The sequence below is a fragment of the Chiloscyllium plagiosum genome, unplaced genomic scaffold (assembly GCF_037043375.1).
Source record: "Chiloscyllium plagiosum isolate Xiang-an unplaced genomic scaffold, Cpla_swu_hap1 HiC_scaffold_22, whole genome shotgun sequence".
Lineage (NCBI taxonomy): Eukaryota > Metazoa > Chordata > Chondrichthyes > Orectolobiformes > Hemiscylliidae > Chiloscyllium > Chiloscyllium plagiosum.
The window spans coordinates 28,073,915-28,089,590 of record NW_028270160.1 but is presented as its reverse complement, the minus strand read 5'-3'; the positions used below and the strand labels follow the sequence as shown (position 1 = coordinate 28,089,590).

General features: G+C 43.5%; 2 protein-coding genes across 2 annotated transcripts in view; one reads left to right on the top strand and one right to left on the bottom strand.

Moving 5' to 3' along the window:
* sec23ip (SEC23 interacting protein) overlaps positions 1 to 11,227 on the bottom strand; it is a 146,547-nt gene extending 135,320 nt beyond the window's left edge. The window contains exons 1-2 of the mRNA XM_043712707.2: positions 11,072 to 11,227; positions 1,269 to 1,816 (exon numbers count right to left, since the gene is read on the bottom strand). Of these exons, the coding sequence (XP_043568642.1) occupies positions 1,269 to 1,816; positions 11,072 to 11,192 (669 nt within the window). The 5' untranslated portion in view covers positions 11,193 to 11,227. The remainder of the gene's footprint in view (positions 1 to 1,268; positions 1,817 to 11,071) is intronic.
* A 109-nt stretch (positions 11,228 to 11,336) lies between these two features.
* mcmbp (minichromosome maintenance complex binding protein) overlaps positions 11,337 to 15,676 on the top strand; it is a 35,314-nt gene continuing 30,974 nt past the window's right edge. The window contains exon 1 of the mRNA XM_043712709.2: positions 11,337 to 11,477. Within this exon, the coding sequence (XP_043568644.1) occupies positions 11,420 to 11,477 (58 nt within the window). The 5' untranslated portion in view covers positions 11,337 to 11,419. The remainder of the gene's footprint in view (positions 11,478 to 15,676) is intronic.

The window sequence follows — 15,676 nt, the reverse complement described above, 5'->3', positions numbered from 1 at the left end:
GAGTGAACCTTCTTTGATGTGCTTCGAAGTGATTATTGTTTTTCAAATAAGAAGACCAAAATGATTGATTGTACACCAGAAGAATAGGAGTAGACCATTCAGTTTGCCCTGCCACTCAATACAACCACGGCTGATCGAACACTTCAGTAATATTTATTCTCCACATCCCCATTACTGTCGTATGCTAGTGGTCATCAGAAATCTATCTACTCTAAACATACTCAAAGACTATACATGTTACAGAATTCCAAAAGTTCACAACCCTCAGGGATATTTGGCACCCCTTATTTTTAAATAGTGCCCATTGGTTTTTTGACTCTCCAAGCAGAGGAAACATGTTGCCTGTCTATCCCTTTAAGTATTTTCTATGTTCCAATGAAGTTACCTCTCATTCTTCATAATGCTAAATGGCTGCCCATTCTCTCTTTTTTTAGAACTGTCATTCTATCCTGGGGATAAGTCTGGTAAACCTTCACCACACTCCCTCGACGGCAATGATATCCTTCTGCAGATGTGGTTTCACTAACACATGTATAACTGCAGCAAAACTTCTCTAGTTTTATATTCCATTCCCCTTGCAATAAATTACAACATACCATTTGCCCTCCAGAACATTTGAAGTACCTGCACATTAACTTTGTGATTCATGTGCTAGAACACCCAGTTCCTGCTGTACCACCGAGTTCTGCAGCCTACCTCAATTTATATAATATTATATAATAATGGACAAGTTTGTAGTTATACTTCATCTGCCAACTTTTTGCCCATTCACTTAACCTATCCATATCTCTTTGCAGACTCTTTACCTCCTCTTGACAACTTGCATTCCCTCCTATTTTGATATCATCAGCAAGCCTATTTGGTCAAAGATGCTCAAGTCATTTATATGAACAAATGATACCAGACAACGTGAAATAATATGAATGACAGGATCAAATTCTTCATAAAAGGATTCTCATTCTTTTTCTTTTAAACTGCAAACAATGCACTTCACATGCATCCACAGTACACGGCAAAAAGTGCTGCACCTTCCTATTTTCTGTCAAACTTATACCTGTGACTTAACCATTATTGGTTTAACAAAATGTTCACTGACTTAAATATGGGCAATTAAGAATAATTGCTATGCTTCAAAAGTACTTCATTGATGAGGCTTTTCTGTATCTGGTTATTTTGAATAACTAATCCATTTGCAGGTAAACTGAGGATTACACAGTTGGTACAAACAGTATGTAAATATTTTGACATTAATTGATAGCTCAACATACCTGTGGTGTAGATGTTGGTGGTGTCTGGTACAGATGATTGACTGGGGGAGTAGACTGAAAGGAAGGCATCTGCTGGTGACCTTGGTTTTGGCTTTGCTGAAGTTGAGGTGGTGTAAAGTACGGACTGGCCCGGTTAGTCTGTGAACTTTGGCGATAAGGATTATAATGATGCTGAGTCTGAGGAGGGGACACAGGTGGAAAAACAGTTGATGAGGAAATGGCATGCTGAGTATTCTGATACGTTGTGCTAATATACTGAGACACAGGGGGCATCATGGAGCCAGGCTGAGGCTGCGGACTCTGAAATGTGAAGGGATCCTGCACAGAATGTCCTGCAGAAGTAAGGGGTACATCAGTTGGAGCCACTGGTAATGAAGCTGTCCCTACAGGTGGTGCTGCTGTTGTTGTGAAAGGAAGATGTCCAATATTTGCAAAAGGATCATTGTTGTTTGCAGCCTGGGTGAAATAGGTGAAAGTTGATGGATGACTTGTGGAAGCAGAGGTCTGACCCACAAAACTATCCTCCTCACCAACATCTGTGGATTCATCTGTCGATTCAAAAAACAAAACAGCAAAACAAATAATAGTCTTAAGTTAAAAAATTTAAAAACAATTGCCTTTATCTTCTGGATCATAAACATCTAAATCCTGTTCAGAATATTTTCAAAGTAACAGTTTACTACCTTTTTTGGTGCTAATAATTTTGGTTTGATTTAGTGAGCGAATACTGTCAATCTCACTGTGTTAGCACACTAACGATCAAGCCCCCTCTCCTCTCCCACCCCCTCATTAGTAGATTTATACAAAACTTCACATTTTTATGGAAGCATGCAAATTCCCCAATTTACCAACAGACTAACTGAAAGATGCGATCGCATTACTGTACTTAACAAGAATGACCACTTATTACAAATAATGATGATACCTTACACTATGTTGTGTGTCATGAGCACATGTTAAATGGGAGAGACTCAAACAAATCTACCAACTTGAGACTGTGCATCCATGAGGCACTGTAAGCCATCAGCAGCAGAAGAATCACACTCCAACACAATCTGCAACCTCATGGCCCAGGCTCTCCCCACTCTACCAATACCATCAAGCCAGGAGATCAACTCTGTTAAAATGAAGAGTGCAGCAGGGCATGCAAAAAGTGGAACTAGGCATACCTGCAAAAGATGGCAAAGCTACAAAACAGGACTACATTCATGCCAACAACAGAAGCAGCAAGTGATAGAAAGGATTAAACAATCTCACACTAATGGATCAGATCTAAAATCAGTCCTGTACATCCAATCACGAATGATAGCGGACAACTAAACAACTCACTGGAGGCAGCGGCTGCAGTAATTTCCCCAGCCTTAAATGATGGGTGAGCCCCATATATATCAGTGTAAAAGATAAGGCTGAAACATTCACAACAATCTTCAGCCAGACATGCTCAATGAATGAAGATACTTGGCCTCCTCCAACAGATATTAGTCTGCAGCCAATTTGATTCACTCAATGTGATATCAAACACAAGCTGGAGGCATTCAATATTACAAAGGCTGTGGGCCCTGACAACATTCAGCATTAGTACTTAAGAGTTGTGCTCCTGAACTTGCCACACCCATAGGCAAGCTGTTCCAATACAACATTAGCACCTACCTGACAATGTGGCAAAAAGCAGGACAAATCCAAACTGGTCAACTTCCAACCCATCAGTCTACTCTCGATCATCAGCAGAGTGATAGCCAATGTCATAAACAGTGCTATACACCAACACCCGCTCAGCAATAACTGCTCAGTGATGCCCATTCAGCTCCTAACCTCATTGCAGCCTTGGGCTCAAAACCAGACAAAAGGGCTGAATTCCTGATGTGAAGTTCGGCAGCCCTTGAAATCAGGGCTGCATCTGACAGAGTGTGGCGTCGAGGAGCCTTTGCAAAACTGGAGTCAATGGGAACCAGAGGGAAAACTCTGTTGATTGAAATCATACCTGTCACAAAGGAAGATGGCTGTGGTTGTGGGAGGTCACACACTTTTAGCTGCTTCAGCAATTACCTTCCCTTCATTGCAAGGTCAGAAATGGAGATGCTCATTGAGGACTGTACATTGTTCAGCACCATTTGCAACTCCTCAAATACTGAATAAGTCCATGCCCAAATGCAGCAATGCCTTTATAACAGCCAGGCTTAGATGGAAAAGTGACAAGAAACACTTGTGCTGCACAAATGTCAGGCAATGACCATCTCGAATCAGTGACGATCTAACCATCACCCCACCACATTTAATGGTGTTATTCTCACTGCATTTCCCCACTATGAACATTCTGGGGATTAACATTAACCAGAAACTAAACTGGACTCACCATATCAATACAGTGGTGACAACAGCATGTCAGAGGTGAGGAATACTGCAGCAAGTAACTCAACCCCTTATTTCCCAAAGCCTGTCCAACATCGACAAGGCACAAATCAGGAGTGTGATAGTATATTCCTGCCTTGCCTAGATGAGTTCAGCTCCAACAACACACAAGAAGCTTGACACCTTCCAGGACAAAGCAGCCTGCTTGATTGGCTTACAATGCATTTCAGTAACTCACTATTAAAAAGTAATGCCACCCACAATCCTTGGTTTTAAAAAACTTTACTTTTCCCATTTCAGTCCACAGTTTAAAATATTGAAAAATAAAAAGATACAGTCTCTACAAAACTAAGGAAATTGGTTGGACGGATGCATGAATAAATCTGAAATAACTAATTTGAGCAAAGTAATCCCTGCCACCATTTTTATACATTTATCATAGCAGAATGGCTGGGATTGTATTCTCGGGAGTTTAGAATTAGAGGACATCTCATTGCAACTTATTTCTGACAAAGCAGGCAGACTGAATGCAGGAATGATGTTTCCATGACTGTAGGGACTTGCAATTTGACCTTGCCTTTGGAAGCAAATTTATTTTGCCTTAAACAGAATTTTTTTGGCTGTTTTGTTTCTTTTTCCCCCCAAAGTGACTGATTCTGCCACACCCAAGAGCTTCAAGGTATTTTTGCTAAAAAGTAACTTTAATTATGGGTAATTTGCTTGTGTAAAGTGAATTTTTTTTTTATTAAGGCTTCAGAACCAAATTGTTAACATTCTTTGAAAGCTGCACCATGATATGTATATCTAAAAACCAACAGTTTTTTTTTTAAGCAAAGTTAGTTACAAATACAACAGGTAGGAAAGTTTAAAATACCCCTTCAGTGCAACACACACATCAAAATAGATCCTTCTGCTTTTTAGGCAAGTTCATAAAACTAAATTATTTCTGGTCATATTTTCAACTGAAAATACAAAAGTTTACAACGATCAAATGAAAACTAACAAACTATGCCTCCATCAGCATTTTCTTTAGCTTACATTTGCTTTCAGCTTCGGGTCATTGTCACACGAATCCAGAAACAATAACATTTATCTATAGCAGAGTTCAGAAGTTGTTTACATAACAACGATGTTGATCCCTGCAACATTTGATGACCAAAAATTCAACAAAATTAACACAAGCACAACCAATCTAAAAGCAAACTCACAAATGTACAATTGCAGTGAAATGAAATTGATGCCTACACTCCAGCAATAACACAACATGGTGGCTCAGTGGATAGCATTGCTGCCTCACAGCATCAGGGACCAGGTTCGATTCCTGCCTTGGGTGACTTTTTTCACTTCAGTAAGGCGTTCAACAAGGTACTCGATGGGAGACTGATTATCAAGGTTAGATCTCACGGAATACAGGAGAACTCGCCATTTGGATACAGAACTGGCTCCAAGGTAGAAGAGAGAGGGTGGTGGTGGAGGGTTGTTTTTCAGACTGGAGGCCTGTGACCTGTGGAGTGCCACAAGGATCGGTGCTGGGTCCTCTATTTTTTGTCATTTATATAAATGATTCGGATGCGAGCATAAGACGTAGAGTTATTAAGTTTACAGATGACACCAAAATTGGAGGTGTAGTGGACAGCGAAGAAGGTTACCTTAGATTACAACAGGATCTTGATCAGATGGGCCAGTGGGCTGAGATGTGGCAGATGGAGTTTAATTCAGATAAATGCGAGGTGCTGCATTTTGGGAAAGCAAATCTTAGCAGGACTTATACATTTAATGATAAGGTCCTCGGGAGTGTTGCTGAACAGAGAGTCCTCGGAGTGCAGGTTCATAGCTCCTTGAATGTGAAGTCGCAGGTAGATAGGATAGTGAAGAAGGTGCTTGGCTTGCTTTCTTTTATTGGTCAGAGTATTAAATACAGGAGTTGGGAGGTCATGTTGCGGCTGTACAGGACATTAGTTAGGCCACTGTTGGAATATTACGTGCAATTCTGGTCTCCTTCCTATCAGAAAGATGTTGTGAAAGTTGAAAGGGTTCAGAAAGGATTTACAAGGATGTTGCCAGGGTTGGAGGATTTGAGCTATACGGAGAGGCTATACTGGCTGGGGCTGTTTTCTCTGGAGCGCGGAGGCTGAGGGGTGACATTATAGATGTTTACAAAATTATGAGGGGCATGGATAGGATAAATAGACGAAGTCTTTTCCCTGAGGTCGGGGAGTCCAGAACTAGAGGGCATAGGTTTAGGGTGAGAGGGGAAAGATATAAAAGAGACCTAAAGGTCAACATTTTCATGCAAAGGGTGGTACATGTATGGAATGAGCTGCCACAGGAAGTGGTGGAGGCTGGTACAATTACAACATTTAAGAGGCATTTGGATAGGCATATGAATAGGAAGGGTTTGGAGGGATATGGGGCCTGGTGCTGGCAGGTGGGACTAGATTGGGTTTGGATATGTAGTCGGCATGGACGGGATAGACCAAAGAGTCTGTTTTCATGCTGTACATCTCTATGACTCTATAACAATTGTCGTAAGTTTAAGAAAGTACAAAATGTAACTTGAAAAATAAAGAATCAGCATAGCATGACCATTATTTTTACTGCAAATTCCCGACTATTAGGTGCTTAACATTATCAATAAGCAAACCTGACAGCAAATTCCACTGACCACACATGTAGATAAAAACAAAAACCAGAAGATGCTATTTAGCTTCTCTACTCCTCCACAAGCTTCAATTTAACAGTACTTCATTTAGATGCTTGATGTTGAAATATCTGGAATATTATGAGATTGACATAGATTCACACTAAAGACATAAGCAAGTTAGGAATCATCCATTTAAATGCAAATTATGTCAGAGTCATAATTACTTCTGAAACACCCCACTGGCCTTGGTTTTCTTCCAAAGCGTGTAGAATTTGATATCTTCACATTTTAAAAATGTCATATGTATTTGTCTCTTACCTTAACTGTATTAATACTATATTTCCATCTACTTGTGTCACTTTCACTTGGAGAAAGAGGTGAATTAGATTTGACCAGGAACATTTGGACAAATTGGCCCACTATTACCCACCCATCAATACTTATTCAGGGGCATAAGGAATCTGGCTCAAGCACAAACTGAAGCTTAAAATGGATCCATGGCTAGGGAACTGGACCATTAAGTTCATTGCTGTGCCAAAAACAGAACAGGTTATGTAATAAGTGCGCTGCTTTTCAAAGGAATAAGTATAACAATATCTTATACTTCCATCAGTACCACATTAGCATTGCATGGGTCCAAAACAACACAAAGACAAGAAGCATGCCTCATGAATAGCATAATTAATACGAGTCAATTCAATGAACAATTAAAACCAAGATCCTGGCTGACAGTTCAGATTAGAGATATATTATAATATTCAAGGATGAGCAAAGTTATCTTGACATTGTGGCCAATATTCAGAACTCAAGAAATACCAAAGCCCATATTAGCAACACTTATTCATCTTAACATTCATGGAACTGTATGGCAAAGAATGGCTGTTGTCCTTGCTTCGATGGCAGCAATTACTATGCTTCAAAATTAATACATAATGCCACATTCTCAGGTATTTCAACATGACAAGGTCTTTTTTAATTTAAGTACTCAAATGAACACACAACAGAAAAGAAGTACCAATCACAAAAGGGAACATTCTTTTCAATTTAAGACTTAATTCTAAGTTCACTGCTGTAGAAACTAAATTCACCAAAAATTGAAATGGAGCCTTCTACTGCACAAAAACATTAAGAATACTATGATAACTAGATCACAAAGATGCCATTTAATAACTATATATTGAAAATATAGCTTTATTTGTAAACTTCAATTCCTACCAGAGGGGAAAATGTTCATGCTATGACTTCATGCTTCAGAAGAAGGCTTCAAAAATTCAAAATTCACCAAATTTTGGATGAACATCTAGGAAATAACTTTCCTAAACACCTTTCCACCATTTGAGTGCATTTTGGCAATCCTGTAAAATGCCAAAGTTTTGTAGTCAAATTTACCATCTGTGCATTTGTTTGAGGTAAAAGCTTGACCTCAAATTTCAATTGTTCAAATGCATATATATCAAGATCATCTGTACTATGCACTCACAAAATAAAACATGTTTATAGAAAGTCTTGCATTCATGTGGCACTTTTCACAACCTCAGGAGACTCGAAAATACTCTATAGTCAATAAGGTTCCTTCAAATTGTGATCACTGTTCTAATGTAGGAAATATTGGAGGAAATATAGAGACAGAAATGATCTACATTCTGCGATTTGATGCCCATAAACCTGTTTCATTTTTATGTTAGTTGAGGTATAAATGTTGGCAGTAATAACTTATTTGATTTTCCTGATGGATTTTCTACATGTATCTTAACAGTGTAGATAGAGTGTCCATTCATCTTTCCATGGAAAAGACAGTACCTCCTGTTCGTGTAGGATGCATTCAGTGCTGCACTAAACATCAAACTAGACTGCGTGCTCAAATTCTGGATCAGTGGTGCTGGAAGAGCACAGCAATTCAGGCAGCATCCGAGGAGCTTTGAAATCGACGTTTCGGGCAAAAGCCCTTCATCAGGAATAAAGGCAGAGAGCCTGAAGCATGGAGAGATAAGCCAGAGGAGGGTGGGGGTGGGGATAGAGTAGCATAGAGTACAATAGGTCAGTGGGGGAGGAGATGAAGGTGATAGGTCAGGGAGGAGAGGGTGGAGTGGATAGGTGGAAAAGGAGCTGGGCAGGTCGGACAAGTCCGGACAAGTCAAGGGGACAGTTTTGCTGGAGGTTAGAAACTAGGATGAGGTGGGGGAAGGGGAAATGAGGAAGCTGTTGAAATCCACATTGATGCCCTGGTGTTGAAGTGTTCCGAGGCGGAAGATGAGGCGTCCTATGGTGAGGGAGCGGCGGTGGAGGAGGCCCAGCACCTCCATATCCTTGGCAGAGTGGGAGGGGGAGTTGAAATGTTGAGCCACGGGTGGTTTGGTTGATTGGTGCGGGTGTCTCGGAGATGTTCCCTAAAGTGCTCTGCTAGGAGGCGCCCAGTCTCCCCAATGTAGAGGAGACCGCATCGGGAGCAACGGATACAATAAATGATATTAGTGGATGTGCAGGTAAAACTTTGATGGATGTGGAAGGCTCCTTTAGGGCCTTGGATGGAAGTGAGGGAGGAGGTGTTGTGGTGAAACGGTTAAAAATTATGTCCCAATACATGTGTGAATCTAACCGGAATGGAGGTGTTGCTTAGTCCCGTGTGAATCTTATTACACACCTCCCCGTGTGAATCTTCTTATCTGTATGTAACCAGAATGGAATGTGTTTTTTAGCCTTGCTCTGATGTTCACATGAATGTTTATATCTGGAAAAGAGTATATCAGCTGGAAAAGTCTCCAGTTCGGTGAGTCTGCTCCGGGGTTGCGTTTAACCGCCGAACGTGGGTTGTTGGCAACCGCCCTACGAGAACTGACGGCTCCCAGTTCCGGTAACATGTAGAGTGAGTATAAGCCAGACCCGTTGTAAGTATGAGACCTGGTTGTGGCGACGCTGCGGGGAATAAAATGCTCATATTCTAGCAGACTCGCCTCTTGGTCGTTTGTTCTGTGTCAGACTACTCTCCTACGAACCTGACCTTGAGAATTTTTTAAAACAGGTGTGGGCACAGGTTTTACAGTTCCTGCGGTGGCAGGGGAAAGTGCCAGGATGGGAGGGTGGGTCGTAGGGGGGCGTGGACCTGACCAGGTAGTCACGGAGGGAACGGTCTTTGCGGAAGGTGGAGAGGGGTGGGGAGGGAAATATATCCCTGGTGGTGGGGTCTGTTTGGAGGTGGCGGAAATGTCGGCGGATGATTTGGTTTATGCGAAGGTTGGTAGGGTGGAAGGTGAGCACCAGGGGCGTTCTGTCCTTGTTGCGGTTGGAGGGGTTGGGTCTGAGGGCGGAGGTGCGGGATGTGGACGAGATGCGTTGGAGGGCATCTTTAACCACGTGGGAAGGGAAATTGCGGTCTCTAAAGAAGGAGGCCATCTGGTGTGTTCTATGATGGAACTGCTCCTCCTGGGAGCAGATACGGCGGAGGCGGAGGAATTGGGAATATGGGATGGCATTTTTGCAAGAGGTAGGGTGGGAAGAGGTGTAATCCAGGTAGCTGTGAGAGTCGGTGGGTTTGTAAAAAATGTCAGTGTCAAGTCGGTCGTCACTGATGGAGATGGAGAGGTCCAGGAAGGGGAGGGAGGTGTCAGAGATGGTCCAGGTAAATTTAAGGACAGGGTGGAATGTGTTGGTGAAGTTGATGAATTGATCAACCTCCTCGCGGGAGCATGAGGTGGCGCCAATGCAGTCATCAATGTAGCGGAGGAAGAGGTGGGGAGTGGTGCTGGTGTAATTACGGAAGATCAACTGCTCTACGTAGCCAACAAAGAGACAGGCATAGCTGGGGCCCATACGTGTGCCCATGGCTACCCCTTTGGTCTGGAGGAAGTGGGAGGATTCAAAGGAGAAATTGTTAAGGGTGAGGACCAGTTCGGCTAAACGAATGAGTGTGTCGGTGGAGGGATACTGTTGGGAACGTCTGGAGAGGAAAAAACGGAGGGCTTGGAGGCCCTGGTCATGGCGGATGGAGGTGTAGAGGGATTGGATATCCATGGTGAAGATGAGGCGTTGGGGGCCAGGGAAACGGAAGTCTTGGAGGAGGTGGAGGGCGTGGGTGGTGTCTCGAATGTATGTGGGGAGTTCCTGGACTAGGGGGGATAGGACAGTGTCGAGGTAGGTAGAGATGAGTTCAGTGGGGCAGGAGCATGTTTTTACCTTTTTACCTGCGTGCTCAAATACCGAGTAGGATTTACACTGTCACTTTCTGATTCAGAAAGGCAAATCTTCTACCACTGAGCGATAATTGCCACTACAGCAACTCCAGTATCTGGCAACATCAAAAGGAGTTGCAGAATGTACATTTCCAACAAAATAAAATATGCTATTCATGGTGTACAAGCCGACAAAATGTAACTTGGGCTACAAACACAACAGGGCAAGTAAAACAAATCACAAGTGAGTCTCAGCCCGAATGATCAAAATAACACCAGTCGTGTATTTGAGGGCTGACTTTTTGTTAGACCTGCTCTTGGGAATGGACCAGTCAATTTTGTTTCAGGTACACGTCAGGCTCGAGTCAGAGGATGCTCAGTGACACAGGCACCTGATTCGATCCCAACCTCGTCCCCCTTCTATGTATAGTGATAACGATACCTAAACATTGTGTTCGGCTGAACTGAACACCTCTGAATGAGTGTTCAAATCACAGACACCAAGCCCCTCTTGCCCCTCCCCCTCACCGAGTGATGTTGCCCCTAGAGTTCGAGTAAGTGACTTCCCGTCCCCTCCACCCCGATCCACGGAATGTCTGTCCGCGCCCCTCTCTCACACAAACCGCGGGGTCTCATTCACCCACCGGCTGAGAGAAGGCTGCTGTCCGCCGCCTGGGCCTGGCTGACAGGGATGAAAGGCACCGGGAAACTGAACTCGGTGTCGGAGGAGAAAAGCAAGTTGACGCTGTTTTTCCTGTCGGCCATCTTTACTCCGGCACCGACACGTAACCAGCGGCTCCGCGAAGCGGGGGTGGGAAGGGGTCAGAGGTGAAACCGGGGGGGGCCCGACCCATGACGTCACGGCGCCGCCTGCGCGGGACGGGTCAGGGGTCAGCTGCTGCGTCAGTGACGAAGTTTTCCCGCCTTCGCCGTCGGCTTCTTTCACCCCCGCCCTGCCCCCACCCCTCCCTGTCCCGCAGCAACTTCTCAACATGCCGTGTGTTGACGATTGGGTCAACGACCCTCTGGGCGCCGTGCAGGGTATTTTTGGTGAGTTTACTTTCCTTCTTTCCTGCTGCCTAATCGCTTTCTATTTTTGTTTTGTTTTCCCTATTTACAATTTCTTCCCTTTCCTGGTCTGCGATTGTTGTGTTTGTGCAGGCCTCCGTCTCCCAGCTCTCTGCTTCCCCCCCCCCCCCCCAAACCTCAGCAGCTTCTCAACCTCACTCCCCCTCCCAACCCCCACCCCCTCCTCCCTCTCAACCCCCACCCCTCTCCTCCCTCTCCCTTCTCCGAGAGAGCTTTAAACTTCAATTCAGAGACAGAGAAGTGAACTTTCACAGCTTAAGTTTTTATATCAATCCCCGATCAAAAGGCAAGGCTTCAGCAAATCAATTGTTTCCTGTAAGCTCATTGCATGTTAGAGCATTTAAACTGTGAGGTACTTTTAAAACCATTGGCTTTATAATATGCTTTCTGCTATTAGAGAACGAGTCTTTTAAGATCAAAGACCCGAGCTGATCTACATGAGGGTGGAGAGAGTTGTGGAAATCTTGCATTGCGTTTTTCAGTCTTCCAAAATAGTTCAATGTGTTTTCGTTAACTTCCAAGTTATCGAAATATCAGAAGACTTGGCTGTTTTTTATGCTGTGGCTCATTTCTTTTGTGCACGTGTAGGGGGACTTCCCTCAGTAGATAGCTACGTGTTGATTTACGGAAAGGGTAGAATATATTCCAAATAACTAATTGAATGCCTGCCAATAATACAATCAACCAATTTCCAAACTATATAGTCTGGCATTGGACTTTTGACAACTCATGGGTTTCCCGACTGATAAATATCTGTTTTCATTACTGTTTGATCTCACATTGTAGTTGGACTAAAGTGAGTTTGTTGAGTGACCTTGATAAAATAAATCTTTGTTGAATATATTTCTGCACTTTTAACTGTTTCAATAGTTATTTGATTGTTTTGGAACATTGAAGAAACATATAAGAATGGAAGTATAAACATTGTTACATGTGCTGATTCCTAAATTGTGCATGTATAATCTGCAAAACTGGACAGTTTAAGGAGGCAGCAGATGCCAGAGCCTAGAATTTGATTAGCATGGATATTTGGCAGTTGTGGGGCTGGACACTAAACTAGTAGGAATGGAGAGGTCACGGAGAGATTTGAAAATGAGGATGTGTTGCTTAACTGAAAGCCATTGTAGACCAGTGATCATAGCTGATTCAAGTGGCAATACTAAAGAACGTGTAAAAGGTGCTCGAAGAACAGTTTGTCCTGAAGTCTCCAACTTTCTTATATATAAATAACCTTGTTTGGCATTCAGTTCTAGATGAGTAGAAGTTTCCTCCATTTAAAAGTTAGGGACACCGAACCATGATCTTTGGTTTTCACCTACTCCATTCTTCTCCTGGTAACCATCTGAGGATCATCCACATTGTTTGCAACCTTAGTGTCAAATTTAACACAAGATGAGCTTCTGAACATGTGAAAGTCATCACTACAACCTTTTTGTTTTTGCCTCTGTGACATTGCCTAATTGATCTGTCTCAGCGCGTCTTTGCTGATACCCTTATCCATGCCTTTCGTACCTAAGTACAGTTGTAACACTATCCCTTATCAAAAATGCCACTCCCCCTCCTCTCTTGCCTCTCTTTCTATCCTTCCTGTACCAATCATATCCTGGAACATTAAGCTGCCAGTCCTGTCCATCCCTGAGCCATGTTTCTGTAATTGCTATGAAATCCCAGTCCCATGTTCCTAACCATGCTCTGAGTTCATCTGCCTTCCCTGTTAGGCCTCTTGCATTGAAATAAATGCAGTTTAATTTATTAGTCCTACCTTGCTCTCTGCTTTGTCCCTGCTTGCCTTGATTGTTTGACTCGCTTCTTTTCTCAACTGTACCAGTCTCAGATTGCTGTCTTTCCTCACTATCTCTATGGGTCCCACCCCTCCACCCAAGCAGTATATCTCCCTGCCAGTATATTGGTCTCCTTCGAATTCTAGTGCAATCCATCCTTCTTGTACGGGTTACATTTACCCCGAAAGAGATTCCAATGATCCAAAAATATGAATCCTTCTCCCACACACCAGCTCCTCAACCACACATTCATCTGCTCTATCCTCCTATTCGTACCCTCAGTAGTTCATAGCATCGGGAGTAATCCAGATATTCCTAATCTTAAGGACCTCCTTTTTAAATTCCTGCCTAACTTCCTATATTCTCCCTTCAGAATCTCATCCTTTTCCCTTCCTGTTATTGGTTTCAATGTGTACAATAACCTCCTTCTGGTCTCTCCCCTTTTGAGAACATTCTGCACCCTCTCTGAGACATCCTTGATCCTGGCACCAGGGAGGCAACACACCATTATGATTATATAGACCTCCTAATAGTCAGCGGGAAATTGAGAAACAAATTTGTAAGGAGATCTCTGTTATCTGTAAGAATAATAGGGTGGTTATGGTAGGGGGTTTTAACTTTCCAAACAGAAACTGGGACTGCCATAGTGTTAATGGTTAGATGAAGAGGAATTTAAGTGTCTGATGTACCTACTAGAGAAGGTGCAAAACTTGACCTACTCTTGGGGAAATAAGAGCAGGTGACTGAGGTGTCAGTGGGGCAGCATTTTGGGGCCAGCGACTATAATTCCATTAGTTTTAAAATAGGGATGGAAAAGGATAGACCAGATCTGAAAGTTGAAGTTCTAAATTGGACAAAGGCTAATTTTGACGGTTTTAAGCAAGAACTTTCAAAAACTGATTGAGGTTGGATGTTCGCAGGTAAAGGGACAGCTGGAAAATGGGAAGTCTTCAGAAATGAGATAAAGAGAGTCCAGAGATAGTATATTCCTGGTAGGGTGAAAGGAAAAGCTGGTAGTGAATGCAGGATGACTAAAGAAATTGAGGATTTGGTTAAGAAAAGAAGGAAGCGTATGCCAGGTATAGACAGGATACTGGTTTGCAAGGTTAGATCTCATGGAATACAGGAAGAATTAGCCATTTGGATACGTAACTGGCTTGAAGGTAGAAGACAGAAGGTGGTGGAAAGTTGTTTTGAGTGTGACCAATGGTGTGCCACAAGGATCAGTGCTGGGTCCACTATTTTTCGTCCTTTATATAAATGATTTGGATGTGAACATAGGAGGTATGGTTAGTAAGTTTGCAGATGACATTGAATTGAAGCAAAGAAAGTTACCTTAGATTTCAACTGGATCTTGATCAGATGGGCCAATGGACTGAGGAGTGGCGGATGGAGTTTAATTCAAGTAAATCTGAGGTGTTGTATTTTGGGAAAGCAAATGTTAGCAGGACTTGTACATTTAATGGTAAGGTCTCAGGGAGTGTTGTTGAACAAAGAGATCTTGGAGTGCAGGTTCATAGCTCCTTGAAAGTGGAGTCGCAGGTAGATAGGATAGTGAAGAAGGCGTTTGGTATGCTTTCCTTTATTGGTCAGAGTGTTGAGTACAGGAGTTCAGAGTTGAAACTTTATTGCTGGAACAGCACAGCAGGTCAGGCAGCATCCAGGGAACAGGAGATTCGACGTTTCGGGCACAGGCCCTTCTTCAGGAATGACTAGAGAGTGTTCAGCAGGAGAAGATAAAAGGTAGGGAGGAGGGACTTGGAGGAGGGGCGTTGGAAATGTGATAGGTGGAAAGAGGTCAAGGTGAGGGTGATAGGTTGGAGTAGGATGGAGGCGGAGAGGTCAAGAAGAAGACTGCAGGTCAGGAAGGCGGTGCCGGGCTGGAGGGATTCGGCTGAGACAAGGTGGGGGGAGGGGGGATGAAGAAACTGGTGAAGTCCAAGTTCATCCCCTGTGGTTGGAGGGTTCCCAGTCGGAAGATAAGACGCTCCTCCTCCGACCGTCGCGTTGTTGTGGTTTGGCGGTGGATGAGTCCAATGACCTGCATATCCTCGGTGGAGTGGGAGGGGGAGTTGAAATGCTGTGCTACAGGGTGGTTGGGTTGGTTCGTCCGGGTGGCCCAGAGGTGCTCTCTGAATTGCTCCGCAAGTAGGCGGCCTGTCTCCCCAATATAGAGGAGGCCACACCGGCTGCAGCGGATGCAGTAGATGATGTGGGTGGAGGTGCAGGTGAATCTGTGGCGGATATGGAAGTTTCCTTTGGGGCCTTGGAGAGAAGTGAGGGGGGAGGTGTGGGCGCAAGTGTTGCACCTCCTGCGGTTGCAAGAGAAGGTGCCGGGAGTGGAGGTTGGGTCGGTGGGGGGTGTGGATCTGACAAGGG